Source organism: Sciurus vulgaris (assembly GCF_902686455.1).
Source record: "Sciurus vulgaris genome assembly, chromosome: 15".
Taxonomy (NCBI): Eukaryota; Metazoa; Chordata; class Mammalia; order Rodentia; family Sciuridae; genus Sciurus; species Sciurus vulgaris.
The window spans coordinates 25,187,500-25,207,205 of NC_136476.1; the positions used below are offsets into that span (position 1 = coordinate 25,187,500).

The 19,706-nt window shown below is 35.6% G+C and overlaps 1 protein-coding gene, 1 long non-coding RNA gene and 1 pseudogene across 5 annotated transcripts in view; 1 reads left to right on the top strand and 2 right to left on the bottom strand.

Annotated features, from left to right (window-relative positions):
• Nucleotides 1-1,060: 1,060 nt before the first annotated feature.
• On the bottom strand, nucleotides 1,061-5,685 carry RANBP6 (RAN binding protein 6). 3 transcript variants are annotated; one of them, XM_079113012.1, is made up of 2 exons: nucleotides 5,455-5,685; nucleotides 1,061-4,398 (listed from the first exon to the last, which is right to left on the bottom strand). In XM_079113012.1, the coding sequence occupies exons 1-2, from the start codon at nucleotides 5,647-5,649 to the stop codon at nucleotides 2,332-2,334; spliced, it is 2,262 nt and encodes a 753-aa protein (XP_078969138.1). In that variant the 5' UTR covers nucleotides 5,650-5,685; the 3' UTR covers nucleotides 1,061-2,331. The 3 variants fall into 3 exon arrangements, with proteins under 3 accessions (XP_078969138.1, XP_078969137.1, XP_078969139.1); XM_079113013.1 differs by having other exon boundaries at nucleotides 4,176-4,398; nucleotides 5,514-5,685; XM_079113011.1 differs by having other exon boundaries at nucleotides 1,061-5,685.
• A 41-nt stretch (nucleotides 5,686-5,726) lies between these two features.
• The window catches only part of LOC306645381, a 61,125-nt gene continuing 47,145 nt past the window's right edge, over nucleotides 5,727-19,706 (top strand). Inside the window, exon 1 of the long non-coding RNA XR_013759629.1 lies at nucleotides 5,727-5,830. This is a non-coding gene — a long non-coding RNA (uncharacterized lncRNA). The remainder of the gene's footprint in view (nucleotides 5,831-19,706) is intronic.
• On the bottom strand, nucleotides 5,841-13,870 carry LOC306645358 (lupus La protein-like; annotated as a pseudogene). Its single transcript has one exon. The product of its transcript is annotated as a lupus La protein-like (transcript).

Consider the following 19,706-nt stretch of genomic DNA (forward strand, 5'->3'; position numbering starts at 1 on the left):
TACCAAAGCAAATATCCCTTCCTCCTTTTTAGCCACCAATCCTATTTCACAACTTAGATAATAGCTTCCATTTATTGACCCCTGTGCCACTAAGCACTTTATATTTATTATCTCCTTTAATTCTTAGAATGATCTTATAACCTAGGTATTATCCTCATTTTACAAATAAGAACGCTAACACTTAGGTTAGGTGTTAAATAACTTGCCCAAATTCAAATCTAGGTATCTCATACTTCAAAAACTTCAGGTACCTAATTACAAGTCATTTGGCAGAATTTCAAATTCCTCATGCACAAGAGTAAAGAGAATTGCTAGAAATGTTGATTCAGTCTTTCTTAAAGTATATAAAAGAGAAAGATGTATGGGTGAGTAGAACAAAGCTTGACTCTAGTTCATGCAGAAGCCAACTTGATAGTAATCCTAGCTATTATGAAAGTAGGATCAGGCCCTTGAACTTAAATGACAACACTGTATTATACAAGAAATTTATTGATTATAGGTAAATTAGACAATATACATCTAAGAAGAATTGCCATTTAATCCCACTCTCTAGAGAAAACCTCTGTTAAAACTTTGAGGTAGAACTTTTAATTTATTCATCTGTACTTTTTAATTAATTTTTTGGTACTGCAGATTGAACCCAGGGGTTCTTAACCACTGAGCCACATCCTCAGCACTCTTAATATTTTCTTTAGAGACAGGGTCTTGCTGAGTTGCTTAGGGTCTTGCTAAGTTGCTGAGGCTGGCTTTGAACTCTGGATCTTCTTGCCTCAGCCTCCGGAGTCACTGGGATTACAGGTGTGCATCACAACACCTGGCTTTATTTATTTTAAATAAAATTATGACCACACTACATGTAATGTCAACTTTCTCCCCTCCCCTCATAATAAGTAACTGTATTGTATGGAGAGGAACTGTATATGTAAGACAACTTTATTCACCTGTCCAGAGTGGCCTGGATTGCTTGTCCATCTTAACTTGTAGGGAGTGAACTGGGAAAATTCCAATATAAAAGGAATTACAAGCTATTAAAAAAACACACAGTAGAAATACAAACAAGGGCAGTAACAATGATGATTTATTGAGCATTTACTAGGTCCTAAATATTTGCTAAACACTTTACATACACAGTACTCACAATAGCCCCAGGAAATCACAATAGATATATTTGTTTTTAAGTTTTGGATTGAAAATTTGTCGAATAGAAAGCATTTTTCTACCCTACAAAACGCTCAACATTAAAGACTAACATTTCAATTCATATAATTAACCCTAAATTTATACAACTATTTTCTTATAATACACACATACTGATAAATGACTAGTCTCAAAACTGTTTTCAATGTTTAAAGATAAAATTAAGTTGTTTTGCTTTCACAACAGAACATCCTTCAGTGCTACGAAAAGAATCTGTTAGGGATATTTGAAATAGAAACCTATTTAAGTTCATTCTGAATCCAGGCTTATTGAGCTGCTTTGCAGGGGGGAAATGTCATACATACACAAAGCAATACTCTACTGAAACACATAACACTGACTGACTCCCACAAATATTGATTACTTACTATTTGTCAAACACTAGTAGAGTATTACATGCTACCAAAGTTAGATGTAGCAGGACTCCCTTTTGTGTAACCACGATTCTGGGAGTTCCAGATAACTTTTAAAAATGCAGACCAAGTTGATTAAGGAGACTTAAAAGTTCTCATAACTCTCAGTAGGACACCTTGGGAACTAGAATATTGGTATGTCCTACCCAATTCTCAAGAGTGCATTATAAAAAAGTTTACATTCACTATGGAGAAAACTCCCACATCCACTGCAATATCTTAAAAAATCTTGCTTAGTTCCAGCAAACTACCATTACCATGTAACCCAGGAGTATTATCAAGAGGAATAAGCCCACCACTATATCCATCACCCTCAATTCCAAAGATGTTTGTCCTGGAAACTTTCCTATCTTATCTTTGTAAGCCCTTAGCATCTTGTGACAATCAGCATGACACCTTGGTACCAAGTATACTAATTACCCAGCAACAATAGTTCAGACAAATAGCAACAATCTCTGTACTTCACACCAAATAGGGAAAAGGTGACAAACATTCTAAGACAACTGGAAGTGTAGGTTATCACCAAGGTCTATGTTTAAGAGATAAAACATGCAAGGTGAACAGAAGGCTATAACATTGACTAATCCTGGAGAAACATGGGGAAGAAATAAACTGCTTAGCAAGGAGGGAACAGTTCTCTCATTTTATAATGGAATCCACTGATAACATTTATTTGTAGTTACTTTTATGGTAGATGATATTCAAGTGAAATTAAAGTGCTTCAAGCAAAATTTAGCAATTCCTGTAAGGCTTCCTGCTGTTCATCATCAAGTTGGGATATACATTCCAACCATAATTCTTCAGATGTTTGTACCTGACGAACAACATTAGCCAAGCGTTTGGCACAAGGATCTTCATAGTTAATAGTCTCATTAATTTTTCCTTCTGCAATTATACTGATTATTTTGGGGAGATTAGAATTATTTGGACCAATTACAACTGGGTGTTTACTTTCAATTAAGTCACAAAGAAAACTCAAAGTCTGAATAGCTTCCTCTTTATCTTCATGCAGTGGAAGCCATGATAACCAATGTGGAAGAACTTCATCTACATTTACACAGTTAGGCTTAAACTTCAAAATCTTCCCTATTGCTGAGATACAGTTCTCTGTAGCAATAACATTTTTTTTGGTTTTGGAATTTGCACACTTAATAACTTTTACCAGGAGTGGAACGGCTTCTGAACATAAAGAACGATAATCATCTCCACCAAACTGTGCCATAACACCCAGACCATAAGCAGCAGCTTGCCTGACTTCAGGGTTGTTATCTCGCATATTTAGTAGCATTGGCCACCGAAAATATTCCACATATTTAAATGAGGTTGGGCTGCAGTGCTCTATGATATCATCAAATATGCATAATCCCCACTGTCTGTCTGGCCATGGTCTACTTGAACATATTAGATTTACAATTAAGGGAAGCAGCTGTTCAAACCATGGTAAAATCTTTTCCTTATAAGTACTAAATAATGAGTGCAAAATATCTGATACTTTGGTCAGAATATAAACATCACATTCATCCTCATCTTGGAGAGACATCTCAACCTGTTGGTCATAGTTTTCTTCTTGTCTTTTAAACTGTCGTAATTCTTGGTTTTTAAAATGTCCTTCAAGTTTTGCTTTCAGTATTCCTCCCAATTCTTCCAAATGTTCATCATTAAGGCAACCATCTCCCATTACCTCAATGGACTTTGCAAAAGAATTCATTATTTCTGAGAGTACATCAGTATCTGGTTCAGTTCCTATAGCCTTAATTAAGGGGTCACATATGAACTGCCACATCTGAGAAAGATACTCTGGGCCACGAATTCTTGAACATTCCAGGAGAAATGGCATGGACTCTGCAGCTGCCACTCGAACATTGTCATGGAAATAAAATTTCAGTAAGGGAACCATTAATTTCACAACTTGTTCCGTATATTCCACAAATCCTTCTCTTAACTCCTTAGCATAGTAAACCAACATCTGGCAAGCAGTTGCTTTTGCTTCAAGTCCTGAAGTTTTAATTCCAAAACTTTGCTGGTCTCCAAGATTTACAAATTGCCATCCATCATCATCACTCATATTCTCCACATCTTGTGTGTCTAAGAGAGCGACATCAGGTTTAGCTGAAGCAGTCTTAATAAGAGGCTCAATAACTAGTGGAAGGTACTGTTGGAAATCTTTTCCAAGAATTTTACACATTCTAGCCCAAGCTGAAACCATGTAAGAGGTCTGAGGGTCATCATCTTCCATATTATTCAAGTCTGATTGTGTCTTCAGCAATAGCTGCATCACATTTGATGCATCTTGCATAAATTTTTCCTTTCCAACAGCAAGACCAACGTGGCTAATGCACTCAATAGTTTTTCCTCTCAGCAGCTTGAGTTCCTTCTGAACAGCAAGTTCAACAATATGCTTTAATGAGGGCATAAATATATCATAATACGGAATGAATTTTTCTTCTATTGTATCTGCAACTGAGGCAATGGTTGTCACAAGCTGTTCCAAAGCCAACTTAGTTCCATTCCGAATCAACTCTTGAAGTTTAATCACCAAGATGGAATGTAGATTTTTCACCATACTATCCAAATAGAGAACTAGCAATGATTTGGGGCAGTCTTCAATAAAAATAATAAGAGCAGAAGCTGCATGAGATTGTACACGCTGATTACCTTGATTTTCCATGGTACGCAACAAAGCTGCAATCACTGTTTCATGGAATTTCTTTTGGAAACTAGGTGCAAAATCTGTAGCCATCTGTCCAAGTGTAGTACAGGCTGCAGCCCTCACCCTTGGATGAGGATCCTGAAGAAAAAGCAAAACAGAGTTAACTGTTTCATCTAGAATTGGTTCCATTTGCTGATGGCAACCTTCTCCAATGGCCGATAAGGCCATTAATCCAGCATGTCGATATTTCCAGTCAGGGCTCTGAAGCATTTGCATAATATGCTCCTTGGTCATTGGTAAAACAACTTTTCCACCAAGCCCACAAGCCAGTCTGTCTAGAGCACTCTCAGCAGCAACTGCATTGCTGTCAAAATCATCTTCTTCCATTTCATCAGCATTTACCCAGTCCTCATCATCCTGTAGATCAACCATCATTGCTAATATATGAGGAACTGCCTGTGCAATAATATTTGTATGTTTTTTCAGCATAGGAGTTGCAGTTTCAGACAAGGTCACTATTACTTCAAGGGCCAGCTGGCGTTGCAGATTACTAAGTCTAGAATCACCACATAACTTCAGGCTCAACTGTAGAGTATCTTCTAAATAAGGACCCAAGTACTTAGGTACGGTATCAGCAATCTCAACAAGGGATTCTAGCACTGAGTCATCATCCTGGTAACAAGAATCATTGACAGCTTGTAAGATTCCAGGAAGCAAGTCTGCAAAATCTTTGAAAAGAGCAATATTATTCTCATTGGCAAGTACAAATGCAGCTGCAGCTCTAGCAGATAATGTCCTGATTGCTGGATGTTCTTGATCTTGAATACACTGGTCCAACAACCTTTTGATGATATCCAAATCGTGCCGATCTTGGTTCCCAAAAATTCCAGGAAAGTGCCAGAAGACATGAAGTGCAACTTCCCATAGAACCACATTTTTAGAGTAGATCGAATCAATAAGGAACTTCTGACCTTCTGGCCAATGGTTAGTGCCATCCTCATCTATCAAATTCCTGGCCAGCACCGCAAAAATATCACAGAGCTTTTTCCTCATGCTAGCGTGTGTTTCTAACTTAACAGCCAGTATCAGTTCAATCTTGACATCCCTCTGAACATCAGAAGGCAGATTTGGGTAGACCTCCTCAAACCCAGAGGACAAAAGCCGGCGTAGCAGTGCGGCAGCCATTTGTCTCACCTCATAACCTGCTCTTCTATTTCTGACGGCATCTAAGAGGAATGTAGTCTTACACAGACCTGGGATATTTTCATAGATTTCCTCTGCTTGCCTCCGCACCATACAGCTTGGATTGATCAAGTTCTTCAGAAGCTGGTAGAACTCTTGCTTTTCCGACACGGTCGCCGGCACCCCTGCAGACCCGGCAGCCGCCATCGCGCCCTGTCAAAGCTACGGCTACCGGGAAGGAGAGATGGGGTCTGCGGCTCCAAGCAGTGACGTAAGGGAGGCGCCGGCAGGGATGGGCGGGGGCGCTCCTCCCTCGGTGGCCTGGGCGCTCTTGGGGCTTTGGGAAGAAGGCAAGAGTTGGTTTCACAGAGGTGGAAGCAGGGTTCAGGTAAAGGGCATCCTCCATTTGTTTTCTGATCTGGTAAAACTGCACCTTCGGGGAGTAGGGGGTGGGGGAAGAGGAGGAGAAAGAAGAAAATGACACTATTGATAATATTGGAATGGGATTATGAGTGATTTTCAAATTTCTAAACTATGTTGGTGTTTCTCTGAGAATTGTAAAACAAGTGCATCTTCAGAACATACTAAGAAGCTAGTCACAAAAACCCGCATATAATATGATTCCATTTATATGCAAGGTCTTGAATAAGCAAATCTATACAGACAGAAATTAGTGGTTGCTAAAACCTGGGAGGAGGGAAGAATGGAGCATGACTACTGTCAAATGGAGAGTTTCTTTGTGAGTGATGAAAGTGTTCTATCATTGTGATAATGGTTGCACAGTTCTGTAATTATATTAAAACTATAGAGTTGTGCAATTTAAATGGGTTGTGCAATTTAATTGTGTGGTATATGAAGAATAATAAAGTCATTTATAAAATAATGATGGGTAAAAGAATGACAATGATGATTTCTGCCCCCCACCACCACATCCAATGCAATAGAAGGCTATTGCCCAAATTTGGGTGTGTACCAGAATTACTTGACTTGTGAACTATAATAAAGAATGGGAGAGACCACTGAGTGAAGTATGGTGGAAAGTGATCTGGACTGATAATCAGAAGACTTGAACCCTGGTCTTCTCTCTAAATTATTTTTGTTTTCTTATCATGGCACTTAAGATTTTCCTTACATATTGTCTGAACTGTAACATTAAGGGGTTCAGTGATTAGAATCCTAACTACCCTTTAGTAGGAAGCTGCAGAGATTATTCCAAGAAACAGATGTCCCTGAGACTAAATATTTCTTTAATTCAGGCAGATGTTTCAATCAAAAGCATAATTATCAGCTTAACAATAACCAGGTCTTACCATGTGGTAGCAGGTAGCCACACTCATTTGGAACCTTACACAGATGTAGAAGATTGGAAGGATAGGTATAATACTAACTTTAGGTGAGAAATGGCAACTCAGGGAGGTTAGGGGATTTGCCTATGTGACATCAGAGTTTCAACTCCACCTCTTCTGAAAGTGACACCAATGCTCTATAGTGCTTGCTGATAATTGCTTCAAGTTTTACAACATCATCAAAGGCCTTCACTTAATGCAAAGTCTGTCTTAACCTTCTACAAACAGACTTAACTTTAATTTTGTAAAATGCTGCTACATATACACACAAAAGTAGAAAAACTATAGTTCTCACCTTAACCAGATGATAGATCAAGTAGGTGGTCTCATAAATTACTTTGTGATTATTTCTCATCCTGTAGACCACATCAAAATCACTTCGGATACTTATTAAAATGTAGATGTTAGAGCCTAAAATCTAGATTACCAAATGAAAATTTCTGGGACTGCAATGCAAGAGTATAATTTGAAAAAGCACATTGGGTTTTCTAGAAATAACCACATTTGAGAACTATTGATGAGATCAATTCTGGTTCTGATTCCAAGATCTTGACTACAGTTCTGTATTAGCATGTTGCCACATTCATATTAAACCTTACACAGGTTTGAAATGTTGGTAGAATATGTATAATACTAATTAAGATGAGAAATGCCACACTCGCTTTTTTATTTTACTATTCCTTGATAAAGTTTACCTTAAATCCTTTGAATTTGCTATTTTAGAAAATATTAATGTTTGTGAGAAAAAGTTTTTCTTAACACTACATCCATCAGCATATTAAAGACTTATTAAAAATCACAGTGAGATGTCACCATAGACACACCACAATGTTTTAAATGTAAATGTCTCACAATGCCAAGGGTCGATATAGACGTGGGACAATAGGGAAGTCAGTTATATTTTTGTTAGGAGTTTAAATTTTAGTACAAAGATGTTGGAAAAATATTTGAAAAATGTTGGGTGCAAACCTTCATTGAAGGTATACTCAAGTGTGGTGCTGGATGCCAAGGGTAAAGATTACACACATGAGAATGCTCATGAGAGATAGTGTCCCATAGTGTAGGGATCCCTGTGGTAATAAGTCTGCCATGGAACCCATGGGATAGTTGAGGCAGCTAATGTACTCTGGATATGGAGGAGGTCAGATAAAGCTTCACAGAAGAGATGATCAGAGCTGATTTTTGTAGAATGAATCCTCATTAACTAAGAAAGAAGGTTATTCTAAGTAGAGGAAACAACTTGTTGAAATGCAAAGGACTTAGAACATACAGTGATGAGAGTTCTGCTGTGTTTCAGTATTTCTGGAGCATTGTGTATGGGACTTGAGAGGTCCTGGGGATGACACAGGAAGCAGCAGTGAGGAACACAGGCAGTTAAATACAGACCAGATCATCATGAAAGGCATTATACACTATAGAAAGAAATTTGGATTTTTTTTTCTAAAGATAACAAGAGCCATTTAAGGATTTTAATCAGGGGATATAAAATGATCAACTTTTAGAAAGACTACCTTGATAGGAATGTGAAAATTAAAGTGTGAAGACTGGCAGCATTTAGAAGGCCAATAATCTAGATCAGTTACAACTGAAAATCTGAACTGTAGCAGTAATGGAGGAAAAGAAGGCAAGGATTGGCGAGATTTTTAAGTATTATCAATAGTACCCAGAGGGGGAGGAGAAGCCCAAGAAATCTTCCAAGTTTTGGCCTGGGTATCTCCTTGGAGGTGTTTCTGTTCACCTTTTTACATTACCTCTGAAAGAATAAAAAAGCAATGTTAGTGCAGATCAAAAGACTCCTAACCCTTCTGTAGGAAAAAGAGGTTTCCTCAAAAAGGTGAATCCCAGGACCCATATATTTTGTTCTTTTGTTGCTCCCTCATGCTACAGTGACACTTATCATTTCAACAGTAGGAGCCAAATTGAATCCACTTGAGGAAAATTATTTATGATCTTTTACTTTAGAAAAACACAAACTGATTTAAAATCTTGTTTCCTTTTTAGATTGAATATTTATTTTCTATTTACTTTTTCTGCATTGTTACCCTCTTTCCCACCTGGCTTTCTCCCCATGTAAAGACTGTACATAATACCCAAGCTTTCAAGACTGAACTTGCAGATTTGATTAGAGTTGAACAACTATATTAAATTTTGTGATTAATATTGGCTTTGTTTGCACTGTTGTAGAGGTCATTCAAGAATGTTTCCCCAGGTGGCTCAATGTCAGACAATTAAGGTGTTAATTTATTAGCAGTTCACCAAGCAGGGAAAGTTCAAGATAAGTTGCAAATTTCTTCCAAGAGCTGAGATATTTGGAGTCAAATGAAAAGGATAGAATTAAATTGAACATACCTGACATTTTTACAAGGATAATCCAGAACAATCACACACACACACACACACACACACACACACACACACAAACAAAAAACAGAAAACGAAAAAATGCCACAAAAACTCCATTTTAGTTGTCCAAAAATTTGAATATTAAAAAGAGTAACACCTGCAATTGATTAAAAACATTAAATATGTAAACAAAAATGATGAGTTTCTAATATTAAAAAAGCCACTAACTCATTGACCACCTTTGGAGGTTGCTAAGACACCAACTCTGAAAATTGATTAAGAGAAATAATCAAGATTTTTCCTGTACACACTGTATTGCAGAATGACCAAGTATTGATAAGGGAATGTTCTTTATAGAATTCCAACTAAAAAAATGCATAAGGAATGCTAAAGTCAAAAAACTACTGTGGTATATCCCTGAATGAAATAATGAATCTAGGTAACTGTAACAATGAATGTTAAAACCAAGTAACTGTAACAATGAATGTTACAACCCGGTAATTGTAACAATGGATGTTAAAACCAGTAAGTGAAACATTGATTGGGAATGTTTAGAGGGATTAGTTTAAAATTACTGATTGGTTTTCATATTAGTAAAAATGGGATTAAACCAGACTTTCATTCTGTGTTTCAGCTCTACACCCATACTTTCTATAATTTGCTCTTTGATGCTAATTTCACAGCTGGGTCTCTGTTAGATTCCACCAATAGAAACCAATAGAGATTAGAAGATAAAAAAGGGAAAGAAAAGGGATTGATCCTTGTTCTTTCTGTTCTTGTCTAAGTTGTCTCAGCAGTAACCCTTCTTTCTGGGGACAGCAGCTTCCTGCCTCTTGCAGCACTGTGAAAAACCCAATCACACCCCATGTCTGTAGAGGTGCCTGCAGTGGCCTTGGTGTACCTTTTCCTCAGAGATTTCACCCATAGCCCTGGGAAGCCCCTCCTCTGAGCTCAGAAGGGACAGTTTCATTTTGTTCCCTCAGCTTTAGGGGTGGTAGCAGGTTCTACATTTACTATCTTCTGTTTACATTTTGTGTCCCTGTTATTTACTCCTTTTGCTCTCACATTCATATAAATTGAATCTCCCATTGAGATAACTCATGGGGTTTCTGTTTTCCCATTGGACCTTGACTCTTATATCAGGCATTAAGTGATGAAATAGAAGTAGTACCACCTATGAAGTAGTTTTATTTTATTGAGGTATGATTTATATGCAATAAAATTCACCAATTGCAAGTATACAATTAGATGAATCATGAGTATAAGCATATGTACGTCATTTTCAATACCACAAAAAGTTCCCTTGAGTTCCTTAGTGGATAGTTTTCCTTCCCATCCCGGGCTCCAAGCAACCACTAATTTCTATTGCTACAGCTTTATCTTTTCTAGAATTTCATGTAAATGGAAGCATTCAACATGTGGCTTTTTGTATCTGGCTTTTACTTAGCACAAACTCTGACATTTATCCATATTGGTGTATGATTGTCCCTTCATATTTCATATGAATATATCACAATTTGATTATGTGTTCAGCAATACTGGTTGTCCCCAGTTTTAAACTGTTATGAATAAAGCTTCTATGAACATCTGAGTAGAACTTTTTGTGTGAAAGTATATTTTCATTTCTCTTGATAAAAACCTAGGAGTATAATGGCTTGGTCATATGTTAGGTAGGTTTGTAAGAAGCTACCAAATGCTTCCCAAAGTGGTTGTACTATTTTTCATTTTTCACTTGTACATAGCAATGTATAGAAGTGCCAATTGCTCCACATCCTTAACAACAGTTGGTATTTTTGATCTTTTAAATTTAAATCAGACTAGAGAGTAAATTGTAGTATCTGACTATGGTTTTCATTTGTATTTCCCTAAGGAGTAATGGCATTGAACACCTTTTGATGTGCTTATTTGCCATTTGTATACCTTTAGGGATATGTGTATTTAAATGTTTTGCCCACAAAAATTTAGTTTCTTTGTTCTTTTACTATTGAGTTTTCAGAGTCACATATGTATTCTGAATGTAAGTCCTTTAGTAGATATATATTTTCAAATAGTTTTCCTTTTCTTTTTCTTCAATCTTTTGAAGATCAAAAGATTTTAATTATGATGATGTTCAGTTTATGATTTTTTAATTACAAGGTTTGTGCTTTTTTTTTTTTTTTTTTTTGTCCTATTTAAGTAATCTTTACCCAACTCAAGGTCACAAAGATTTTGTCCAATATTTTCTTCTGAAAGTTTTATGGTTTGGGTTTTGCATTTAGATCTATGTTTCAAGTTGATTATTATATATGGTGTGAGGTGTAGATTAAGGTTCACTTTTTTTTGCTCTTTTTACATGGTATATATTTTATTAGTTTGTACTAATACATTCTCTTATTACAAAGGCAATTTAGTGGAAGAATCTTCTTTTGATATTTGAATCCTCTGAACACAAACAGAACTATACATTAAAAAAAAAAAAAAAAAAAAAAAAAAACCCTTAGGTGGATAACAGGAAAACAGACAAGTTAAACCACAAAATTTTTTTCCTCTGCTACACGTGGACATTGAAGTGGACCTAATTTGGTTTCTTTTTAAAAGTCTCTGAAGACAAAAGGCAGTTTAAAGCCTAAAATGAATTTGAAAAAAAAATTTTTTAACTGCAGGTTGAATACCAGCAGTTTAGCACCATTTACTGTTTTCTGTTGCTTTGATGCAGGGTTTTCTTTGTATTTTTCTTTCTTGCTCTTTTCACTGGTACGACTGTACCAGTTTCATTATGCTCATTATCACTATCAAATTTTGTTTTCTTGCCCTGAAACTGTAATTTGCCTTTAGTAAAGCTAGACTGGGCAGCTTTATTTCCCTTTCCTTTTCCTTTAAATCTGTGACCTTTTGACTTTCATTTGTTTAAGAATTCTTGTTGGTCTTCTATGATTTTTTTCAAAGCTACTTTTCCCACCTCTCCTTCTAGTATTCCTAAGCCACTTCTTTGTTCCTTAATTGTAGTTTACCATTGTTTGCATCTTTGGCTTTATCCAGTGCTTCCTTGGCTTTTTCTTTAAAGAGAATAATTCCTTTTTTTGCTTGTCTGACAAAGTCTATCCATTTCATTTCACCATGATTTGAAAAAAGGATGTGCAGTTCTTCTCTATAGGTCTGATCATCTAAGTCAACTGAAAATTTCAGCAAGCATCCAATCTTTTCTTCTAGAGATTTCATTTCAGGCATCTTCTGTAACTTTTGTTTTCCTTGTTTAGCTCTTAGTTTCCATTTTGTTTTGCTTTCTTTCTTCATTTTTTTTGAAAACTAATCTTTCTTAAAAAGTATTAGCAGATCTTTGTTTTTGTACTTTTGACAAGGGGTCTCTACAAACTTCTTAGCAGATTCAGTGCTATCAAACACAGCAGATATTAAGCACTTAAATGCTTTGTGCAATGTTCTTCTCATCAGAATATTTAGTACTTAACTTTTATCTTCTAGTCATTCCTTTTATGTCATCAAAGGTTGCATTGTTTTGGGAGCCTTTAATATGAACAATTTTTTTTACATCATTTTAATACTCATCTATCACTCCTGGGAGAGGTTTGTTTGCTTGGAGATCTTCTGTTTTAGTTTTGTCTTCACTAATTTCCATAAGTTCTGCCTTAGATTTGCTTAATGCTTCCACTATTACATTAAAGTCTGTTGTTTGGCAGTTTAACCTCAATTTGATAACAGATTTTGGCCTCCAGAGCAGCCATTTTTTCCTTATCATCATTTTCAGCCATTGTGACTATCCTTAAGGTCCAGTCCCAAGGCTCCAGAGGTTCACTGACGACAGAATGTCTTCACTTTGCAGCATTGCCAGGTGGGCTATCTCACTCCAAGATTCATTTCTTTTTGCATATACATTTGCAGTTGTTCTACTTTCCACCACTGAATTACCTTGGAGCCTTTGTTGAATATCAGCTCTGTGAGTGTGTGTGTGTGTGTGTGTGTGTGTGTTTGTGTGTTTCTATTTTCTATTCCTCTGTTCTGTTCCAGTAATCTATCTCTCCTTACTCCAATACCATACTGCCTTGATTTCTTTAGCTTTATAGTAAATCTTGAACCCAAATGATTACAACTTTTGTCATTTTACATCTTTGAGAAAATGGCCCAGTTCCTCTGTGCAACTCCTAGAAGAAAATATAGGGTCAACACTCCAGCATATAAGCACAGACAATGACTTTCTCAGTAGGACAACTCAAGCCTAGAAAATAATACGAAGAGTTAATAAATGAGATGGCATCAAATTAAAAGCTTTTGCACAACAAAGGAAACAAGAAGTGAAGAGAGAACCTACAGAATGGAAGAAAATCTTTGCTAACTACTCTTCTGACCTAGGATTTATAAAGAACTCCAAAATCTTAACACCCCCCCCAAAAAAAAAAAAAAAACCACCACTAATCAATAAAGGCACAAATGAATTAAATAGGCACTTCTCAAAAGAAGAAGTACAAATGGCCAACAAATAGATGAAAAAATGTTCAACATCATTAGCAATTAGGGAAATGCAAATCAAAACTGCACTGAGATTTCATCTCACACCAGTCAGAATGGCAGCCATCAAGAAACAAACAGTAATAAATGGTGCAGAAGATGTGGAGAAAAGGAACACTTTTACACTGTTGGTGAGATTGTAAATTAGTGCAACCACTATAGAAATCAGTAGGGATAGGGAGGAGCTGGACGCGGTGGCACATGCCTATAATCCCAGTGATTTTTGAGGCTGAGGCAGGAGGATGTGGCTCAGCATTAAGCACCCAGGGGTTTAATCCCTGGTATGAAAACAAACAAAAAGACTAGGGAGAAAAAAATAAGACTAGGCATGGAACTGCCATACAACCCAGCTTATACCATTCCTCAGAATTTATCGTAAAGAATTGAAGTCATCATACTATAGTAATATATGCATATCCATGTCTACAGCAGCACAATTAACAATAGCCAAATTATGGAATCAGTCTAGGTGTCTATCAACAGATGAATGGATAAGAAGAATGTGGTATATATATACACAATGTAATTTTACTCAGCAATAAAGTAAAATGAAATTATGTCATTTGCAGGAAAATGGATGGAACTTGAGGACATTATGTTAGGCAAAATAAGCCAAACTCAGAGGTCGAAGGCTATATGGCTCTCATGTATGGGAACTAGAGAGGGAAAAGGAAAAGAAAGCTGAAGGAGATCTTAGGAAAATCAAGGGGAGATCAGCAGAATAGAGGAAAGGGACCAGGGGAAGGGAGGAAGAAAGGGAAAGGAGAAATACTGAGAAATGATATTAGCCAAATTGTAGTTATATATTATGCGTGTATACAAATATGTAACAATGAATCCCAGCATTATGTACCACCATAATGCACCAATAAAAAAGTGGGAAAAAAAGAAAATGGACCAGTTTCTCATCCAAAAAGGGAAGGAAGTTTGATATAGAATAAAAGACACGAGAGACATAAAATTTGCATCCCTCATACCACTCCCATTGAAAATGTAAACTTGGAAAATGTCTAATAAAGGTAGTTACTGTTCCTTTTTCATTCATTCTAATAATGTCTCTTTTTGTTATGATCTTATCTCAAAAAAGTTTCCAATTTTGACTTTAAAAATGGGAAACATCTACAGCCCCATATATTAACTTCAACCTATTTTCTAACTTTATTGTGAAGAATAATTATTAAGTAAAATACTCAAGTCACGGAATACTATAATTCTTAGAAAGTGCTTTCTAGATTACAAGAAATTTAACATGGTTTTGAGCTAATTAGAGTCTATAAAGTTTGTGAAATTTGTCTGTAGTAACTTTTTACCATCTGTGCTCACTGTGTGTTGAAAAATTAAATACTGTTAGGTAAAAACAAATTTCAATGTAAACATATTGATTTAGAATAATATATCACCTTTCCACCATATCCAGATCTTTCTAAAAAATAAGTGAAGAGAAAGATATTCCTAACATTTGGGACTGCAACTAGAAGCAGCATGTTTCACTTAAAATTGCTATGTGAAAATAATGTTGCTAAACTTTCAAGTTTTTTCATATGAAATTATTTTCTAAGTCTTCCACTTCATTCATTTATTCATCAAGGATTCACTGAGTATATTAAGTGCTAGGCACTTTGCTAGGGCCTTGGGGATAGGATGCTGGGTAAAACAAAAGAAAGCCAAGTTTCATAAGTTTACCATCTAGTCTAGAACTCCTTAGCTCGTGTCAGGAAGACCAGTCATATTTAACTACTGGTTTTGTGTATTTCCCAGTATGTTACCTCTTATCCCCCGTGTGTGGGAAGAACAGTAGTAAAACACTCTTATCATCTTTAGGAATTTCATGGCTATATGTCTGAGATGATAGATGTGCCAGTTACTCTGATATGCTCACTACACATTGTATACATATATTGACATGCCACAGTACAGAAAGTTGGGGGGAGGTTCATGAAAACTGAAGGGTCATCAGTAGAGTAGAGGAAAGGGAACAGTGGGAGAGAAAAGAGGGGGAAAGGGCAAATACTGAGGAATGATTTGGGCCAAATTATATTGTTCTATCATGTGCATGTACAAATAAGTAACAATGAATTCCACCATTATGTATAATTAATGTACCAGTAAAATATGAAAAAATGCCACACTGCACCCTATAAATATATAAAATTACTATGGTCAGTTAAAGATATATTAAAAGGAGAATGACATGGCAATCATTATGAATATCCAAGGTGGAATAAAAATATAATAAATTGGAAGAACAAAAAACTCCTTATGTGAGTACTCAGCTGGATTCTTCTCCAGATGGTTGAGATAGTTACATGCTACTTGAAGATATTTATTGACTTAATTCTCATACTAATGCAGTAGGGGTTGATTTTAAACATTTTTAAAAAGCCTCAGATTAAATACCTGACTCAGAAGAAAATTATAATAGTGATGAAGAATATCACCCACCCAGATGTTTCATGTTCACTTTGTTCCCTTAAAATGAGAATGTTTTGGTGTTTACTTACCAGGGTTAGAAAGTGCTCAGTGCAAGCAATGCCTAGGTAGAGGGTGATTCAAAATTAGAAACCCACTCCAATCGATCGATGAAAAATTATATTAACTACAAATTTAAGAAAAAGGACACTCAGAAAAAATTCCAACAAAGATATATTAAACTACATTTAAAGATAAAACATTTTTTGTAATGATAATAATGTTAGGTTTATAAAAATGAAAATATATCTGATTTAGTAGAGCTAATGTTTTGAACAGTTTCTTATGTAACAGACAAAACATAAATTACAAAAAAAATCTGTCCAATGTAGTAGTATACATGATGAGAACATCTTTTAAGATGCCAAGACATTTTATCTGCCTCTTCAGCTGGTGTAAGAAATAATTCTGACTTTCTAGGCAAGTTTCTAGGTAAGTCTAAGAAGTTCTAGGTAAGTTCTAAGAAGTTCTAGGTAAGTCTAAGAAGTAATAAAAATGATGAGATAATAACAAATATCCACTGAATTAGAACTCCTAGTAGTTGTAAAACTAGCATTACTGTACTGATCTGTTTTGTAGCCATCATATCATATGTTTGATTTATTATTATGAGTCTACTTTTAAAATATTGGTGAAGAGACCAGGTGTGTGGTAGTGTAATCCTGTAATCTCAGTTACTTGGGAGGCTGAGGTATGAGGATTTCAAGTTCAGGGTTAGCTTGGGCAACATAGTGAGACACTGTCTCATAAAATAAAAAAAGACTGGAGATGTAACTCAGTAGTAGATCACCTCTCAGTTCAAGCTCCAGTACTGCCCCCACAAAAATTGGTGAAAATCTGATATATTAGAATTGTGGAAAGTATAACTGGTAAAACAGAACAGACTAACCAGCTGTCCTGTTTTGCCCAGGACCAAGGTTTCTTGAGATGGAGAACTCTCAGTCCTGGGATAGTCCCAGGTACAGGGGAACAACAGTTGATTACTGCAACTTTCAATTAGTTTTGTTTAAAAAATATAGTTTGTAAAAAGATATTAATTATAAAGGTAGAATTATATCCAAGAATCTTTTATAAGGAATGCTATATATTTACTGCATTATATCAAGATGCATATAATGTTGTTTGCTCTCTGGTTTCTGTTGGATTGGCTGAAGAGAGATGTCAGCAAGAAACTGGAAAGAGAGCTAGGGTATTTATTCCCCATCTCTCCAACTTGCTGCAATTTGGTTATTGGCAGAATTCTATAGTCACATTTCTTATAAGGAAGCCCCCCTTCTATACTATAAACTCTTCATATGCTCATTCTTTCCCATATTCCCTTTAGGCCTAAAGGTGGTAAAAGCATATAATTGCTATTAGACCCTATATATCATTATTTTCTTTTTAACTTTGACTACATCTCTGTCAAATAATTCCTTCAGTACACTCTATTTGGTAACACTTTCTAAATATGCTTTTTTTTTCCTGCCAGGATCCTGACATGAACAGATAGATTTAATAAATTTTGCAAAGGGAATAAACCCTAGAAATTAATGCAACCAAGAGTTAGAAAAGTAGTTTAATAAAAAAAAGTTTCTCTAAAAATAAATTTTAAAAACCTTATATTTAAAACCAAACCATTATAAATCATAGAGAGACATTAGAGCACTACTGTTCAAAGCATGGTCCCCTAACCACCTGAAATAACTTCTGTATTAACATACAAGTTAAAGCAATATCAATGAAATGCCCTTCAGGGTCATTTTAGGATTTGATGAAACAGTAATAGAGAAATTATTTTGAAAAATAAAAGGTCAGATACCAAAAATGTTAATGTGTTTAATTTTTATACTAGAGTAACAATACCAGCTACTCTTTTACACAATGTAAATAATAAAAAATGGTATTAAATTAAGTCCACAGGGAATGGAGTAGCTCCAAAAATTAATTCCAACTTTATAAGAATTTGGTGTGTGACAAGTTAAAATCAACATAACTATAGGCCTCAATGTGAAGGATTTAGATGAGGTACAAGTCTAAGATATGTCAGCTGTCAGCTGGATTCTTTCAGGTGACAGGTTTAATCTGGGACATGTGTCACCAGAGGTGTGTGGTTTGGCAATTAGAGATCTTCAATATTTTATGATTAGTAATAAAAATAACAAAGGACTAATATTAAATATTTTAAAATATTTATATTTATTAGGTTCTTTTTGTTTTCCTAAAATGTTTCTTAGGGTTCTAATTTGTTTTAAAGATGTTAACTTGATTTACATAGCAACTTAGTGTAACATTCTAAAGTTTGTGGCATTTATTTGGTCTTTGCCTATGCTATTTTTTTTTTTAAGGAGAAAATGATGATCCAACAAGAATACAAGTGGAAGACAAGGAAAAGGAGGGAGAGTCTGGAAGAGAATGTATGTGAGATGAGCTTACAGTTATAGTGGGAGGTAGGCAGTAAATGAAGAATTTTTTCAAAACTGATGATATCTATTACTTGGCAGAATCATTGGTTATAAATGAAGGAGTAAGAGTTTGAGGAAAGAGTCAAAGTTTTGGAGAAGTTATGAAAACATGTGGTGAGGGAGATAAAGAAAGATAAATACAAAAAGAAAAAAAAGAATTGCCAACTTTTCTCCAGGTGAGATTAAGAACCCAGAATCCACATTAACAATCCACCAATTCATGCTCTCAAGTGAAAAGTTTATCATGGATTTTATTCAATTTTTGTATGAAACAAATAAAACATGTACATATCTATATAAGATGCCACTAACAAATGGAAGAATGTTGAATAAGCAAGATTCTCCTCTTGATAAAGGAAACAAATTCCAGATGGAAGGCCAAGAATCAAACTGATTACACAGTATTGGTTGTGAAAAGGACTAGATTCAAATTTGAGCTTTATTACTAAATTTTTGAGTTATAGTTTATTAATTTTTAATGGGGAATAATAAGGTCTACTTCAGGTGGTCATCGTGACATGTAAATGAGATAAAAATGAATGCAGATTTTTTTGCAATATTAATTCATGTGAGACTTTTTTCTTTACTTTTTTCCTTCTGCATTTTCCAAGGTCCTTTGTGTATCCTTTCCTTGGGGGTTATTTATAAGGAGAAAAGCAGCTGTTTAAAGACAAAAAGGTTTTCTGTGTTTTATCAAAGCTTCAACTTATCAAGGTGATTGTCTTAGGGGAATGGAGAGGACAAGAAGGAAAGTGGGTATTCTTTCAGGGAAAGAAACATGAACAGAGAGGAAGTGAATGAACCTGTCTAGTTTATAAAAGAGATGAAGGAGGTTCCATGAGGATGGGAGCTACTGTTCTTCTGGTGGCTGGGTATCCACAGGGGAGAGGTACACAGGGGAAATTGAATGCTAATACTGCTCTCAGCCTTGGTAAATACAACTGTGCCTAAAAGGAGGTGGTATTGTAACTGCATACTTCCAAGGCACTAATGGGCTTGGGAAATGAATGGCTCAGTGGTGGCCCTTGTGGACCAAAACCTAGAGAGAGTTCTCCACTTATGCTTCTCTTTATAAACCTCATGGGACCTTTTATATAATTCATTGGGTGGGAAAGTATCTTTGCCTATTTTTCCTTGAAATCACAGCTTGAGATAAGAACTT